General features: G+C 43.2%; 1 protein-coding gene across 7 annotated transcripts in view; it reads right to left on the reverse strand.

The window, feature by feature from the left end:
* The window catches only part of KIAA1217 (KIAA1217 ortholog), a 287,017-nt gene that overhangs the window by 87,858 nt on the left and 182,768 nt on the right, over nucleotides 1-16,391 (reverse strand). For all 7 annotated transcript variants that reach the window (XM_035029509.1, XM_035029510.1, XM_035029504.1 and 4 more), the window contains 2 exons: nucleotides 8,890-9,088; nucleotides 4,944-5,037 (listed from right to left, as the gene is read on the reverse strand). In XM_035029509.1, the coding sequence (XP_034885400.1) occupies nucleotides 4,944-5,037; nucleotides 8,890-9,088 (293 nt within the window). The remainder of the gene's footprint in view (nucleotides 1-4,943; nucleotides 5,038-8,889; nucleotides 9,089-16,391) is intronic.

A 16,391-nucleotide genomic window follows, 5' to 3' on the forward strand; every position in this document is an offset into this window, starting at 1 on the left:
CCCAGAGTTTCAAAGATGTCTTTGACAGTTGGTTGTTCCAGTCAGGATCCCAACATGGTGCACATGACCTGGGAAATGTACAGTGTCTCCACCCACTTTTTTTCAGGCCAGCGGTTTATTGAAGGAATCAGGCAATTGTCCTGTTGTATGTTAGATGGAAGGAATTTTGAAAGGCAGATCTGTGGGGAGGGAGAAGGCACTTCAGAAATCCGGAGTAAGAACTGTGAAGTGGCTCTGCTTGGGTGTTGGGATGCAGATGATACTGACCATCAGCCTGTGCTATTCTTTGTGCGTTGGGATGATGGGCTTAGGGGGATGGCTTGGGAAGCAGTTTTTGGACTGGGGTAAGATGAGTTGGCAGCCTGGCTAAAGGCTGTTGCATGACTGATAGCTAGAAAAATACTGAGTGCTAAAACTAGAGCAGCAGAGCAGTGTTGCTAAGAGCCGGGAATCTGGAGCCCACCTGCCTGGGTTCAGTCTCAGCTCTGCCACTCTCTAGCTGTGTGGTCTTGGGCAAATTTCTTAACATACCTAAACAACTGTGTTCTGAGCTGTCAACAGGAGGGCTTATACCAATACCTGCCTCAAAATGTTGACTTTGGGATTAAATGAGATCACTCATAAGAGTGCTTAGTAAAATACTCAAAAAAGTTAGCTATCATGAGAACAGTGTTGCAGGGATGGCAGAAGGGGCATCCGTTAAGAGGCCTTGCCCAATGGCCTGGACCAGCTCTGGTGACTGGGGGATGTGTTCAGAAACAGGAGTTAGGCAATCAAAGAATCACTGGTAACTCAACTTTTTAAATCTCTTCTTCCCCACCCCTCAAAATGCACACACACACCCCCTATCAATGTCACTCTACCTTGTCTAAACATAGAAAAAGCAAGCAGGAAAGGGACTTTAAAGAAAAAAAAAGATTAGAATTTTTTTTCTTCAACAGGATACAATGGAAACATTGGAAGAATATCCATGTGGAGATAGCCACTTGGAAGATGAACACTGGGCTCTTGAAGTCTGGAGAGATGGCAGGGCTGGGGTTATAGTTTCAAGGGTCATCCACATTGATGTAATGGTTAAGTCAGCAGTAAGATAAAAACCACAAGTGTAAAGATGCAAATTAAAAAAAAAAAAGCAAATTGAAACACACACACACACACACACACACACACACTGGTGAAGTCCACCTGAGCACACTGACGACCATTTAGAGGCAGGAGAAAGAAGACTTAGTGAATGAAGCAGGCTGAGATGTGTTTGAACGTAAGCAAGGCATTTAGAAATGGCAGTGTAAATAGAAACCAAGGTTTCTAAGGAGACCATTCATGGGTGTCAAAGGCAGAGCTGAAATAAAAGAGGTCTGGGAGGCAGAGACTGATTGTGGTATTAGGACATAATTTAAGATGGACGGCCAGGTCTGGGGGGGGTATTCTAAACGCAAATCTGGGAGCTGTACAAATGAAAGACATACAAGAGGGAAAGAACTGAATGACGGGAGCAGAAAATCTCAGGAAGTCATCTCAAAGTGTGTTGGACGGTGGAAAAGCCCCCAAACTGTGAGAAAGCCACTGGGTTTGGTGAACAGGAAGTCCCTGGTACCCTCTGAGAGCCCCCAAATGGAATAGCTCATCTCTGAGTTGTACATTTGTGAATGACAAGCCCTGTGAGTGCATACATAATTTTGCAAGAGGGCCTCTTCCATCTGGTGAGCTCAGTCCCTTGGGAACTAAATTTCAAAGCTACTCTCTAATTTTGTAAGGAAACAAAAGTCACGTGATTAAATTAGATCGGGGAGATTTGCACCCACGTGCAAAGAATCAGGAGCCGGGTGTGCTCCGTTCCAGAAGAGAACCACAAGTCTCCGTCCACAGACAAGCCTCCGAAGGGCTCAGCTAGACGCTACCTGAAAACCTAGACACAGGTTTTCCCCACCAGGCATGTATTCGGTGCAGGTTTTGGGGCCCACAACCTCCAAGGTAATACTTTCGTCTAACAGGCTTCCTGAGTAACACCACTGCCATCATTAAACTGCTCTGGTGAACTGACCACTGTAGATTCGGAGTCTCCCATTTTCCTTGGTTTCACAGGTTAAGATCTTAAATGCATTGTTTAAAGACAGTCTCGGAGGCCACCGAAGAGTTCCGGTGTTGCCATTTTTGCGTCTCTGCTCGATCCAACCAATGTCTTTCCTGCTATGCGTGTTTACGGATAACGAGTGGGCAGCAGGACGGGCTGTCCCAGGCTGCATCTGGAGGCTGGTGGTTGAAGGCGAATAACATCAGGCGCGGGGCTGCGTCCCTGACTCAAGCGAGTAGTTATCATCAAATTCCTTCACGGCCACGCGCACATTGCAAACACACGGAAGGAGGGAGCTCCCCTAAACCCACCATGTGGCTTGGTTTAGTCTACAGCCATTGATCCTTGCTCTGTTCTCTCTTTCTGTTGTTCACCATAAGTGATGGGGGAATGCAGCTGGGCTCCAGGCCGGGCTCAGCCAAGCCTCCTTCCCTTTAAAGGCAAGGCAGCTACATTCGTGGAGAAGGAGAGAGAATTTCAACCTCCACAGCCAAAAGGTGAGGCTGAGGGAGTGCCATGTCTGTTAGCTTCTGGAATCTGTGACTAGGGGCCAAGTCACAAATTGCAGGCATGATCACACCTCGTTGGTTTTAAAAACCACATTCTACTTCTCGTGTCTAAGTAGTCTTCTCAGAAACCTAAAAGCGTGTCTAGGAGTTGGATGGTGAACATTTGTTGTCTTGTCATCTGGGGACAACAGTTGATGTCCTCACACAAAAAAATGCTGCTGGAAGGAGGCTGTGGGCAACACAGAAAGATCGCTAGGGTCTGGTCTAAGAGTAAAAGCAGAACAACTTGACTAAAACCCATAGCAAACGTTCTGAATTCTAATAGGCTTTGTCCATATGGTTGATATTTGAGTCTCTACGTGCACACTGCTGGTCCTTATGTCGGTACCACATCTGCTTAAGAGTTAAAACAGGTGTCCTCCCCAGCCATAAACAAGATTTTCAGAGGCGATGCTGGGGCCCCTGTGTGGGCTCTACGTAACAGAAACAGATCTCTGAGCGTTAGACATACCAAAAAAATAAAGATATCCAGGAGAACAAAGACTCTTAAGATTGTCATTAAGAAAGAATAACGAAATAATAAAAAGCAAGGGTCCTGTAACACTCAGTCCATGTTTCATGATCAGCATGACTCAATCTGTCTTCACGTGGTGCTGGTTTACATTTAAAGTGTAACTAACTAAAAATAAGACTCAAAATCCTAGATTTTCTCAAGTAGCAACACAGCCTTCACTTCAAATCACACATCATTTCTGACATAAAAAAAAAAAAAAAATCAGCAACTGAGGACGTAAGAGGCCTTTTCCTCCCAAAGTGTGGGCTCTGATCCCACAACGTCATCACTCATATTCCAGTCTAGAATTCCCTAGAAATTCTTCCAGCACTTTCTATCAGACCTCCTGGCCTCTTGGTCCTAAACTCACACACCGTGTAGGGTAGGCAGAACAATGGTCCCCCAAAGATGTCTGCTTCCTAATCCACCGAACCTCTGACTACACAAGGAAGGGGGATTAAGTTGCTCATCAGTTGACCTTAAGATAAGGAGATTATTCTGGGGCACTGGGTGGGCCCAGCATAATCACAAATGTCCTTAAATGTGGAAGAGGGAGGGTTAGAGATGTGATAATGGAAGCTGGGTGAGAGAGATGCTATTTGGCCGAGTCTGAAGATGGAAAGAGGGGACCGCAAGGCGAGGGACCTGCGTGATCTCTCGAAGCTGGGGGAAGAAAAAGGAAACATTCTCTCTAGAACTTCCAGAAAGGAAAGCTGATGTTCTGCTGCTGACCCCCTGAGTTTACAGCCCACTGAGTACCATGTGGGACTTCTGACCTTTAGAACTGTTAAGACAGTAAGTCTGTGTCATTTTAAGCTAGGAAACGTGTATTAATTTGTTACAACAGCAATAGCAAACCGATACATTCTGTCCGGGAAGCAGAGACAACCTCATCTCGGGAATGCAACTACGATGCTAGGCAATGCCTGGGCTTCTTTAGCAAGAAGACCTATTCATTTACTTTTCTCCTAGTTAAACTCCAGCATCCAGCAGAGTGCTAGTCCTCAGAAAGGACGGTTATAAAATGGTGCAGCATCGTCTAAATTTGTGTGTGTGGTGGGGAGGAGGTACAGCTGGAGAGGAATAGCACTATTGTTAGAAACTGAGTCCCTTTTTTAGTGAACCTGCCTTAATATGACTTTAAAAATCTGTCTTTTCTGTTTCCCTGTTCTTTTCTCTTCAAAACACCCCTGGGTGCTTTGAATGTTTGGATAATCTTCAGAGATGATCTAAATCTAGAGAATTTCAGCTGCCACATCGTGCAGATTTTTGGACAATGCCTTCGACGGGATTCAGATAAGGTTTGATAATATTTAATACAACAGTCGTGAATTAGAAGGTGAATAATTTAGTGAGAATGCTAGGGATTGCTTGGAAGAGCTGATGTAAGAATATTTATAGATTCTACATGGAATCGTACATGGGGATTTTGTTGTTGGTGTTTGTAAGTTAGTTTTGTTTTCATTAGAGAAAAAACAGCAAGAAATCCTCTGAATAAGTTAATGCATATGGACCAAGGATGCTTTTAGGAAAATGATTTTCAGGATCCCCTTGGAGTGAGGGCACAACTCAACTCCGTGCTTAGAGATAAATGAGGATGCATCGGGCCCTATTTCAGCCCATCTGCCCCAAATATCCGGGAAATCTGATTTCTTTACCAAGGCACAAATCATGAGTCATCAGACAAGATGAGCGGTGAGAAGCCTTGAAACCCGGTGGTGGGGTGTGACTGCATCAGGAGACCGTGCCAGAAAAAGGGATGGCCTGACCTATCGAATACAATTAAAAATAGAACAGGAACACTTACCCTCATGTCTCCGTTCACAGTTTTCGGTGTGTGGTTGAATGCATGTGCGGGGTCCTTGTTGTACACTTTGAGGAGCGATCTGTCCTGAATGTTCCTGGAATCAAAAACATCAATGACTATGGCAGATGAAAGGAGCCTTACTTTGGCCATTTCTTTTGCCTGCCCTGCAGAATCAGGTAAAAGACACCAACAGACAATCCAACTGTTGTCAACAGTCAACTGGGCAAAAAGTTCTTTCACCATAAAATGGGCAAAAATAAATAAGGAAAAGGAGAAAAGTGATTCCAGCTTTCTTGCCCGTTTTTGTTCCTCAGGAAAGTATTCGTCTTTCCCTGCAGTCCTCCACCCACAAATATCGGTTAGCGTGGACTTTCTTTCAAGATCTGAGCAAGGAAAGCTAACACTTTCAGGGACAATAAAGCTCTAATCCTTACACGATGTTCAAAGAGATTTGGTTAATATTTAAATATTTAATAGTTTACTTTGCCCAAACACCTGGTTTTCTGCTTATCTCATGAATGCACACAAAGGAAAATGGTTTTTCCTTCAAACACTTTCGGCAAGGAACAGAAAATGTTATTTGCAGTCCAGGAAGAAAAAAAAAGTACCACCAAGATCAAAACTAGCATCTTTACAATGCCTTTTTTCTCCTTCCACAGTGGCTATTAAAAATACTCATCCACATACAAGTGGGCTGACTGGACGTGCAGAGTGTTTAGAAGGAATAGCAGCAGATCGAGTCTTCTGCTTGTCTGTTTCTCCTTCTGAGCCCGGCATTTAGAGCCCGGGAGTCAGTCATACCACAACAAAGGACAGAAGCCCCACATCTTGCTCAGAGCCTACCTTAGAATTATTTAAGAGCACAGGAATGTCTACGAAGTCCTTCTCCCTCCACATTCAGCTTTCATCAGCAGAAGGGCCACCCCACGCACTTTCAGCCCCGTCTACACTGCGTCCTTCCAAGGCCGGCGCGCGGAGCTCGGGGCCGTGTGTGCAGGGAGATGCATTCCTTTCCTCCAGGTGCAGCCACACGTTCTGTGGGCTGATCGCAATCTCTGCGATTACTGGGTTATGTTTTGTTTTAAATGGAGTGGAGGATTCTTGGACTAGTCTTGCTTCCCTTCGTTAAGTATCTGTCAGTAATGGCTTTGAAGCAATGACTAGCCCAAGCTTGCAGGGCTGCTCCAGACTTCAAGTAGCTCGTTACGAGCCAGCTTAAGGGGGAGCATGCAGCCCTTGTTATTAAAGGGGCTAGCTTACTATGAAGGCAAGAGCTCACAGAAGGTGAGGACATGGGGATTCACTAAAGGGACCCCCCCCAACCCCCGCCGTGGCTTTGGGGGGGTGGCAGGTTACAAGTGACAATATGAACAAAATGAAAACCTTACTTGAGCAGTGAACAAAACTTAGTGTGATTCTGAAGGTATTAAAAATACATGAAGTTGGTTTATGATTAATTTAGAAACAGGCTCATCCAAGATGAACCAACAGTAAAGGCCTAGATTGCATTTACCATGGCAACATTTACAACACGGAATTTTAACCTGAACTCTCCGTAGCATTTCCCTAAGGAAAATACGAAGAACCCAACCGAGTGACGAAATAGTTAAATGTTTAACCAATACACTCTCACTTCAAAAACATTGGATGTGAAAGGAAATTTGTCTCTGGCTCAGAATATTGAAGCCATTGTCTTCAGTGACAATCTACATGGTCCATTTTTGGAGGGGAGAGAGATAATCTATATAATGTTGTTGGTGAAATTTATTCTACCATTCATATAAAATATAACTGAGACATTTTATGCATTAAGCAAAGAGACAGAAGAATTCTTTGGAAAAGACAGACATAGGATCACCTAGCATAAACATTATATTCATCACCAAATAAAACACTTTATCCACTTAAATATTTTTAGATCCATTTTTATAGGTAAATCAAAATACTGAAAAGTAAAATTAGTGACAAACTTATAAATCGATGACTTTCCCATTAAACATCTTAAATTAGATTTTAAAAAACGACTTTCACAAATGTAAACATATTAACTGAAAATTATTGATGTTGAAAGAAAGGATCCTGTCTTCTCTCAAGCACTATTTTCATCTGTTTTATCAACTGACTTTGCATCAAGGAGAATCATCTCAGTTCGAAAGTTGGGGGCACCTTTTCCCCTTTGTCCTCCCTCCCATTTCTCTCTCTGCAACTTCCTCGCGACACTCGGGGAGAACTCGTGAAGGGAGCCCTAGCAGTAACGCTTTGAGGTTTGGGAAAGGCTCTAGAAAATCATGACTCTATGCAATTTAAAAATGCTTGCATGAAAAAAATAAGTAAGTAAAAATGTTTGCATGGGCTGCAAGACAGTGGGGTCCAATTGTTCCTAATAACCTCATCAGGCTTGAACTCCATAATCAAAAGTCGCTTTATGTAGTTTCATACGGATTTATTATTACCATTTCTCTCCAGTCCTCTCACTGCAAAACATGGAAATTCAAGAAGATAGCTGTAAAACAGCATGCCCATGTGAAAACACTACATGGGGCTATATGACCACAAACATACTCCTTAGATACACAATGTGATGACTTCATGTTTAAGTTCATGCTCTGTAAATTCCATTCTTTTTTTTTTTTTTGTGACAGGCTGATTAATAATTTATTTCAAAAAACAAACATGAATTTTCTGATACCCATGAATATTTAAACACGCTTTTTAAAGATGTAGCACCTGTTCCTTAGGGCACGCGTCAAACCATGAAAGCCCTAAATTACTTGTATAGTTTGGCACACACCTAAATATGTCATTTGCGATCATTGTGAGGTATTTATCAGTTGTTCACATTTGTTATGCACTGGAGGCATACTGTTTAAAAGTGGTTTCTGTTAATTTCCTAATGAAGAAACAGGGCATCCTGCTCTCCCCTTGGGGAAGGGATCCCAAAGTCCAAGTCGTGGACCAGATCAGTTGGGTGGGAACGTTCTGAGGGGATAAAAAAAAAAAAACCTCTTCACAAAAGGATGTGGACAGTCAGGTCTGGGGCTGCGCTTGGAAATGAAGTGGCTGTGGGATCTTGAATAAGTCCCTTAACTTTTATGCATCTGAGTTTCTGGTCCCATAAAACAAAAGGGCTGAATTAGTCACTCAATATTCTTTTTTAAGTTCTAAAATGTCTAGGAGCTCTACTAGCGACGCCTTGTTTGTGCTAATTCAAGGCTGGTTTGTCAGGCTGTTTGGCTGGGAGAGATTGGATGGGTCCCGTCTGCTCTAGACACAACACCGTCATGGTGGATACAGATGCCTTTATTTCTGTGCCCCCTGCAGTAGCATGAATCCACCTGGCCTCATAAGAGGGTACTTTCTCCTAGGGGCCCCAGAGAAAGCCCACCTAGAAAGTGAGATTTTTTTGGGAAGGCCAGCTATTTAAGGAAAACTTGGAGACGGAGAATGCTTCTCAGCCTCTTCTCTTATGGACAACAGCATAGGGTTCCCTGCTTCTACTCTAACCTGTTGGTGTAAATAATGGCCCAGTGGGATCACTACCTAACACATTCACAGTCTCTGAGGGAAAAAGCACTTGAGAAGGAACTGGGAAAGTTCCAGTCACAAACATGGCCTTATGATGTTGATCAAGTCTCTTCACCACCTTCTGCGCCTCAGTTTCCCCAACTCTTAAACAGTGGATTGGTTACTTCTTATATTCTTCTCAGAGGTAATAAGCAAAGATCTATGTGGGAGAAGTCTGTCCTCATTTTTGTAAACCAGACCTTGTAAATGGATTATAGAAAAACAGATCATGAATTCACACCTGGGTGAGATAAGCCTGCCAATCAGGGTAATAGATAGCTGTGCTTCCTTCGTGGGGACATGGAGAGATGAGGACTCAGTACACACTGTAGCAATGCTAAATGCAGTATGGTGGACACACACACACGACATAACTACCTACCTTACATCATTTAGTTCATAATAGACATTTCTGCTTTCATCTTTGATGTAAATGGCGACACTGGGCGATTCTAGCATTTTCATGGTGAGCTGCTGTGGAAAGGCACTTACAAAGAGAGCACGGATTGTGTCTGCACTTGTGATTTCATTCGGCATCCTGAGCTGCTTGGTTTCATCTCCATACTGGAGATAGAGAACCCCTGCACGCAAAATGAACACAGTTATCAGTCCCAGATCAAGACTCGTGCAACATGCAGCAAAAGCTTACCCACTTCTGTCTTAACATAGGCAGCAATGGTCAGGACAAGCTTGGAAAGAGTGTAACAAGAGATGTTTGTTTGGAATTTCCAAGGAATGCACTTTATGGTTATCACATGAATACTCACTTTTATTTTTTGGAGTCCAGGCAGGTGTTAAAGAGGCTAATTTCCAACTATTTTAAAACCAAAAGGACAAGAAGCTAACCTCTGGTAGCCTAAAGCAAAAGACAATACTTTATTCCCTTGAAATGTATATTTAGGAATTTGACCCCATAGGGTGATTTTGCCCATGTTTTTCATTAGCTAACAACACAATCATTATAGCGATGGGTAAGCTATATAGTTTAAGTCTTTACAGTCCATTCAGAGACATTTTAAGTGGAAAGGCTACAATATTTCTGTGGCTCTAATACATATTTATTGAATGTTTATACCAAATGAAACTATCTACAAGAAAAGAATCTGACACCGCAATGTTTCAGAAAGAAAACGGAACAAGTCAGTTACATAAAGAAAAACAGAAGCATAGCATTGTAGAATTTTAGAGTTCCGGGGGGTATATGGCTTTCAATGAACCATACCGCCTAGTATCCATGCCCCTGGGGAGTGTAGTCCCTTCCCACATTGACTCTGGGGTTGGCCATGTGACTTGTTTTGATCAATGAGATATCAGCAAGTAAGATGCAAAATGGAGGCTTGGTAAGTGCTTGCACCCTAGACCGTGACCTCTTGATGTGTGGTCTTGGATGCTTCCTCACAGAACCAAACTTCTGTGAGTCCATCTGAGCCACATGAGGAGGCCACATGAAGAAGAATGAAAGCCCTGACTGACGGCCCCCACTAAGCTTCCATTCTATAGCCAGCACCACTGGCCAGTCATGTGGGTGAGCCACCTTGGGAGGAGAACCCCCAGCTTCAGGTGACCTGCCCCAGCTGCCATCACATGGAACCAAAATGTGATGCCTCCTTCCAAGCCCCGCCCAAATTACAGAATAAAGCCAGTAAGTGTTGATCTAATTCACTATGTTTACGGTCACTTGTTATTCAAAAATGTATAACTGAAACAGGGTATCAAAGATCCTGACATTTAATTCGAATCCACTTCTTGTGAGAATCTGCTGAAAACAGACTAATATCACTAGAGTAAGCTTTGGAAGGAGAGACTCAAAAAAGAATAGAATATGACTTCTGGTTACAATAAGGCAATTTAGGTAATAAATTTGTCTCTATCTCCTCCTGAAATTCCATTAAAGTGACAATGAAGAATAAAAAAAGCATAAATCAAAGAATTAAAGGAATGAGAGAGGAAACAGTACCAGACAAGAAAAGGCCGACACCTGAGTCTTCAAGGGGAGAACTCCAGATAAAACATGCAGGGCTAGGGAAGCTCCAGAAGCAAGACACCAGATCCCTCTGAGGGGAGCAATGCAGACTGAGTGGAAACCATGAGGCCTGATTGAACCTTCTTTTCTAATGGGGCTGCAACCTGTCCAAAGCTTTCTATCCCACTCAGCCAACTGACTCTCTACATCCACAGAAGACCAAAGAGGTAGAACCAAACAGACTAGATTCTGGCTCACCAGGCACAGGGCAGGGTGGGTGAGGTGCCTTCTCACAGAATGTTTGCAAAGGGGTGGCCCTCAGTCAAGAAACTGGAGGAACCCCTCTAGGAAAGCTGACTGGCCTGTGAGAAAGGACCAATAGATTGTTGAGGGTAACGCTCAAGTTCTGTTTGATCCTCATTGTGAAGTGGCCCAACCCATATATGAAAGCTTCCAGTGAGTATGACCATGCCTCACTCACGCATTTGCAGACTACCCAGAATTTACAGACGTTTCATTCAAGTCACTAACATGAGACACCAAAATAAACAGAAAACAGAAACTCAGAAATGATGAGAGAGTCCAAGAAAAGGGAAACATTTGGAGAGCAAGAGCAAGCTCTGGGAATCATGAGAGCAGGAATTAAAAATTCAGGAAGGAAGAGGGGTGCCTGGCTGGCTCAGTTGGTAAAGCATGTGACTCTTGATCTTGGGGTTGGGCGCAGAGTTTACTTAACTAGAAAAAAAATTCAGGGAGGAAGAAAAAGTTGATGAAATCTGAGAAAGTGGAGCAAAAAGACAGGAGAGAGTGAAAAACAATAAGAAAAACAATTTCAGAGAATTGCTTCAGAGCATCCCAAGTATTACTAATGGGAATTTGGGTAAAAGAGATCAGGAAAAACAGAAGATTTACAAAAAGCAGTATAAAAAAAATTTCCCCCCAAAATGAAGGGCCTAAGATCAGAGACTGAAAAAGTTTACAAAATGCACAACATAATCAGGCTGGTCGCTGAGGCATCCAGATGGCAGCGGGGAGAACAGAAGATCCTCCAAGCTCCCAAAGGGTCGGGCAGAAAAGTCACAAACAAAGGAGTGGGAGCCAGAAAGGCATGAGTTTTCTCAACAGCAACCCAGAGACCAGAAGACAATGAGAAATAGCTTCGAAAATCCAGATGGCAATATTTTTGATCTACATCTATATCCATCCAGACCATCCTTCAGGTATTGATGAAAGTCGGCTTCTCAGCGAGGCCTTCCCTCACTACCTTTGTCAAAATTTCAGCACCCATTCTTCCAAATACTTCGTATCCCCCACTCTTGTTTCATTTCTATTCCTCAGCATTTTTCGCATATACTATAATTCATATTTTAACTCTTGCTATTGCTTATCATCACTTTCTTCCTTTAGGCTGTAAGCTTCATGAGGTCAGGGTTTTGTTTTTTTTTTAACTTTTTTGTTGTTGTTCAACTACAGTACCCTGAACACCTGTAGATACTACTTGTTACACAGCAGGGTTCTCAATAAATGTTTGTTGAGTGAATGAAAGAATGAATGATTTATCAGTCAGCCAAAAGGAGTGTTCATTTGGGGTCTATCCAAGCTACTTGATACAGCCTGGTAATCCTGTTCCTGATTTGTATACACATTAGAAATACTTTCTGAAGTGGCTGTTTCCTTGATTGGAGTCGTCCTTTTTTTTTTTTCTTTTTTTATTGTTATGTTAATCACTATACATTACATCATTAGTTTTTTTTTTTAAAAGATTTTATTTATTTTTATTTGAGAGAGAGAGAATGAGAGAGAGAGAGAGCATGAGAGGGGGGAGGGTCAGAGGGAGAAGCAGGCTCCTCGCTGAGCAGGGAGCCCGATGCGGGACTCGATCCCGGGACTCCAGGATCATGACCTGAGCCGAAGGCAGTCGCTTAACCGACTGAGCCACCCAGGCGCCCACATCATTAGTTTTTGATGTAGTGTTCCATGATTCATTGTTTGCGTATAACATCCAGTGCTCCATGCAGAAGGTGCCCTCCTCAATACCCATCACCAGGCTAACCCATCCCCCCACCCCCCTCCCCTCTAGAACCCTCAGTTTGTTTCTCAGAGTCCATAGTCTCTCATGGTTCATCGTCCAATTTCCCCCCCTTCATTTTTCCCTTCCTACTATCTTCTTTTTTTTTAAATATATAATGTATTATTTGTTTCAGAGGTACAGGTCTGTGATTCAACAGTCTTGCACAATTCACAGCGCCCACCATAGCATATACCTTCCCCAGTGTCTATCACCCAGCCACCCCATCCCTCCCATCCCCCACCACTCCAGCAACCCTCAGTTTGTTTCCTGAGATTAAGAATTCCTCAGATCCGTGAGGTCATGTGGTACATGTCTCTCTGATTGTGGAGTCGTCCTTTTGCACTGAGCATAAGCAGCTAAATTTCCCCTCGGAGGAAATTCGGATCCTCAGCTTCTTCAGGGAGCTAGTTTTTCAAAATATCTACGCTGTTACACATTCCTCAGACTTCAGAAAAATCCTTTCAAGTCTGTCTGATCACAGATCTTGCCAGTTTTTGCCCCAAACGGGAGGTGTGGGGACTGTCCCACGTGACTGGTGATGCCACAGCTAACGGCCCAAACCACTCTTGAGGTCTGGGCCCCAACCATGCCTGGGCGAGGCCCCTGCCGATGGGCCACTTATGGCCTCACTACCGCCAAGTATCACAGCCTCATTCACCCAAAGGGCCTGGGTTTCATTCCTGCATCTGCCTTCTTTGCATGTGTGTGCTTGAAATAGAATTTGTAGGCTCTAAGTGAAAAGAAAAAAAAAAAGGGCCGAAATGACGGTTACCTCAGGGTCTGGCTGGTACAGATGCCTGCTGGGTACACAAGTCCAGTTACAGATCATGAAAATCCAGAGAAGATGGGAAAGATGCCTTTACGAACAGAGGAGAACAGTCTTTCTACACTTGCTTCAGTTTGCTTTCTCAATTCTGGAGAGGTATTTAGAAATGCTTAAACTCAGAAGGAAATCTCTTAATATATGATGGTGGTTTATTGGCTCAGTGATGGGATTTAGTTCGCTCTGGCATTCTTTCCTAGCTCTAAGTGGTGCAGCCTGCTCCAGATTACAGGGGAAGTCTGGAGGACTTTGGCTCATACACTCCTTTTTTATGAAGAAGGGAAGGGGACAGGGAAATGCATTTATAATGTCTGCTATGTGTCAGAAATGGTATGCATGGGTTTCATTAATCAGCACGGCATCTCCTGTCAGGTCGGTATTATGGCCCCATTTCACAGAGAGGGAAAACAAAGCTCAGAAGGTCCAAGTAACTTGCCTAAAGTAAAAGCTAGTAAATCGCTAACTAGCTTATATATCCCATTCTGTCCATCCACAGAACCGAGGGTCTCTCCCCTGAAGCCTGTGGCCTCTGAAATCCTGCACTGAGCCACATCCATCTCCTCCAACCTCCCTTTCTGGACGCTCTTAGCTGTCCTCACACTTTTTGCTTGACTGTCTGCTTTGAAGATGTTGAAGCACGACAGGGGGGCAACTTGGAAAAAAGATGCCCGTCTTTAAGTCGGCTTAGATGCGGACACACGGTTAGAAACAATCCACATGCTGAGGAGAGTGGTGGTGGGAGCAGAGGGGGAAGGCACAGAGCTCTGGAAGCAGCAGAGTGTTGAAATGAACCTCAGGACACTTGGAGTCCCTCTGAGAAGCCAGATTATTCAACAATTCGTCCACCTCAATGGCCCTGCACAGGCAATGTGGATTTTTCACCAAGAACGCTTGGTCACATTTTACCAAAAAAGTACACTTGGCAGGTCACGCTTGTGCGACACATCCTCAGAATCTTTTGGATCTCAGAATCAGTTCCAGAACGTGGGACATCTTCTCAAATATTCAAGAGAGAGAGAAGCAGAATGCAAGAATTTTCACACTGTCACCTGGCTTGGACTGAATGTCTGTGTGTCCCTCCCCCCCCCAATTCTTATGTTAAAATCTTAACCCCCTAGGTTGGTTTTTGGAAGTGGGGCCTCTTGGAGGTAATTCAGTCATGAGGGTGGGGCACCATGATGGGATTAGTGCCCTTCTAAGAAGAGACACAAAACAGTTTGTTTTCTCTCTCTGCTCTCTGCCATGTGGGGAAACAAAGCGAAAACCGCCATCTGCAAACCATGAAGTCAACCCTCCCAGACACCAGATTTGCTGATGCCTCGGTCTTGAACTTCCCAGCCTTTGGAACTGTGAGAAATAAATGGTTTTAAGATACTCAGGCTAGGGTGGGGTGCCTGGGTGGCTCAGTCATTTAAGTGTCCGACTCTTGATTTCAGCTCAGGTCATGATCTCAGGTTCCTGAGATGGAGCCCCACATCGGGCTCCACAATCAGTGGGAGTCTGCTTCTCTCTCCCTCTGCCCCTCCCCCCATCCGTGCTCTCTTTCTCTCTCACTTTAAAATAAATAAATCCTTAAAAAAAAAAAAAAGATACTCAGTCTAGTTAATTTGTTATACCAGCCTGAATGGACCTGTCTCCTATTCCTGCCTTATTATCCCAAACCATGCCACATTCCCATAGCACTAGAGCTGTTCTGGGAATCCTGCTGTCCTGTGAACTTAGCAGGCACACTTAACGCTGCACACTGTGCCATCACCTTGGGTGATCTCTCCACCAGCTTGCTTGGCACGCACACAGCCTCCTCTGAACTCTTTTCCCCCACCACTCCTCCATCACTTTTCCACTAAGAATTGAGGAATTAATTTTTCTTGCATAAGTACTCACATTGTGTTTTCCTGAAATTGCAAGCATAGTTTTTAATTCCACAGTATGATTAGCTGTATTCATCAGATGGGAAAATAGTAGAATGTCAGTCACAAAGTAGATGCTCACGTATCTTTTAGCCGAAAAGAATTCAATTCTCCCTGTAATGTGGCCAAGTTAAGATGTGTGCTTGCCTTCTGGCATGCCTTCTACCACCTCCCCTAAATGGCATTTTCCACAGGTAGGTGATGGTGACAATTCCAAATGACTTAAATTCCTCAGTTTCCCCAAATACAACTTAAGATTATGCAGATCAATATTTGCATTATGACTACTGCAAATGGCTAATGCCTTAAAAATATTAAGAGCTCTTAGAGTACCTTCTGGTAGGAAACTCACTCTTCAACTTACTAAGAAAAACACATGTATTAAAATATTAAGATACCTTCTTATACTTATCAAATTGGCAGAGGTCTTTACAATACAATAAACAATGCTGACAAGGGTCAGGAAAATGAATTTTCTCACATACCACTGTTGGGGAAAATAAACTGACACCACTTCTCTAAAGGGCTACTTGTTAATATATGTCAAAAGCCCTCCAAATTACACATATGGTTTGAGCCAGTAATTCCATTTCTACACATTTATGCACAAAGATATAGTGATGAGGATGCTCAATAGAGCATCATCTCTAAGAATAGTATGGGGGAATCCCAACATTAGCGGATTCATTTAATAAATCAATTCACTTAATAAATCTATTGACTGAACACTACTACTGTTAAAGCAATTCTAGAAGAATACGAGAAAAACTGTATTTTGTTAAGTGATAAAGCGTACTACAAAACAGAAAGGAACTCGATTTCCCCCTGATGGCAGTGATGGGTCCAGGTTTTGTATGGTCTGAAGCTTACACAGTTTTGAGGGACCTCTTTAAGAACAACAGTACAAGTTAGAAACATAAAATTCAGTATGAAAATTAATTATTTGCCTGGTTCCATCAGGTTCATGGTAAGTCTACCTATTGGATGACTGTACACCAAAATGACAAGACTGATTGTCTTTGGGTGGTAAGCTCATGGTTGATAATGTTCTCTACGATTTTCTGTATCTTCTATTCTACATTTCCTAAAATAAGTATGCTTTGATTTGATCATTTGA

Source organism: Mirounga leonina, unplaced genomic scaffold (assembly GCF_011800145.1).
Source record: "Mirounga leonina isolate KUSES-001 unplaced genomic scaffold, KU_Mleo_1.0 Mir_242, whole genome shotgun sequence".
Classification (NCBI taxonomy): Eukaryota; Metazoa; Chordata; class Mammalia; order Carnivora; family Phocidae; genus Mirounga; species Mirounga leonina.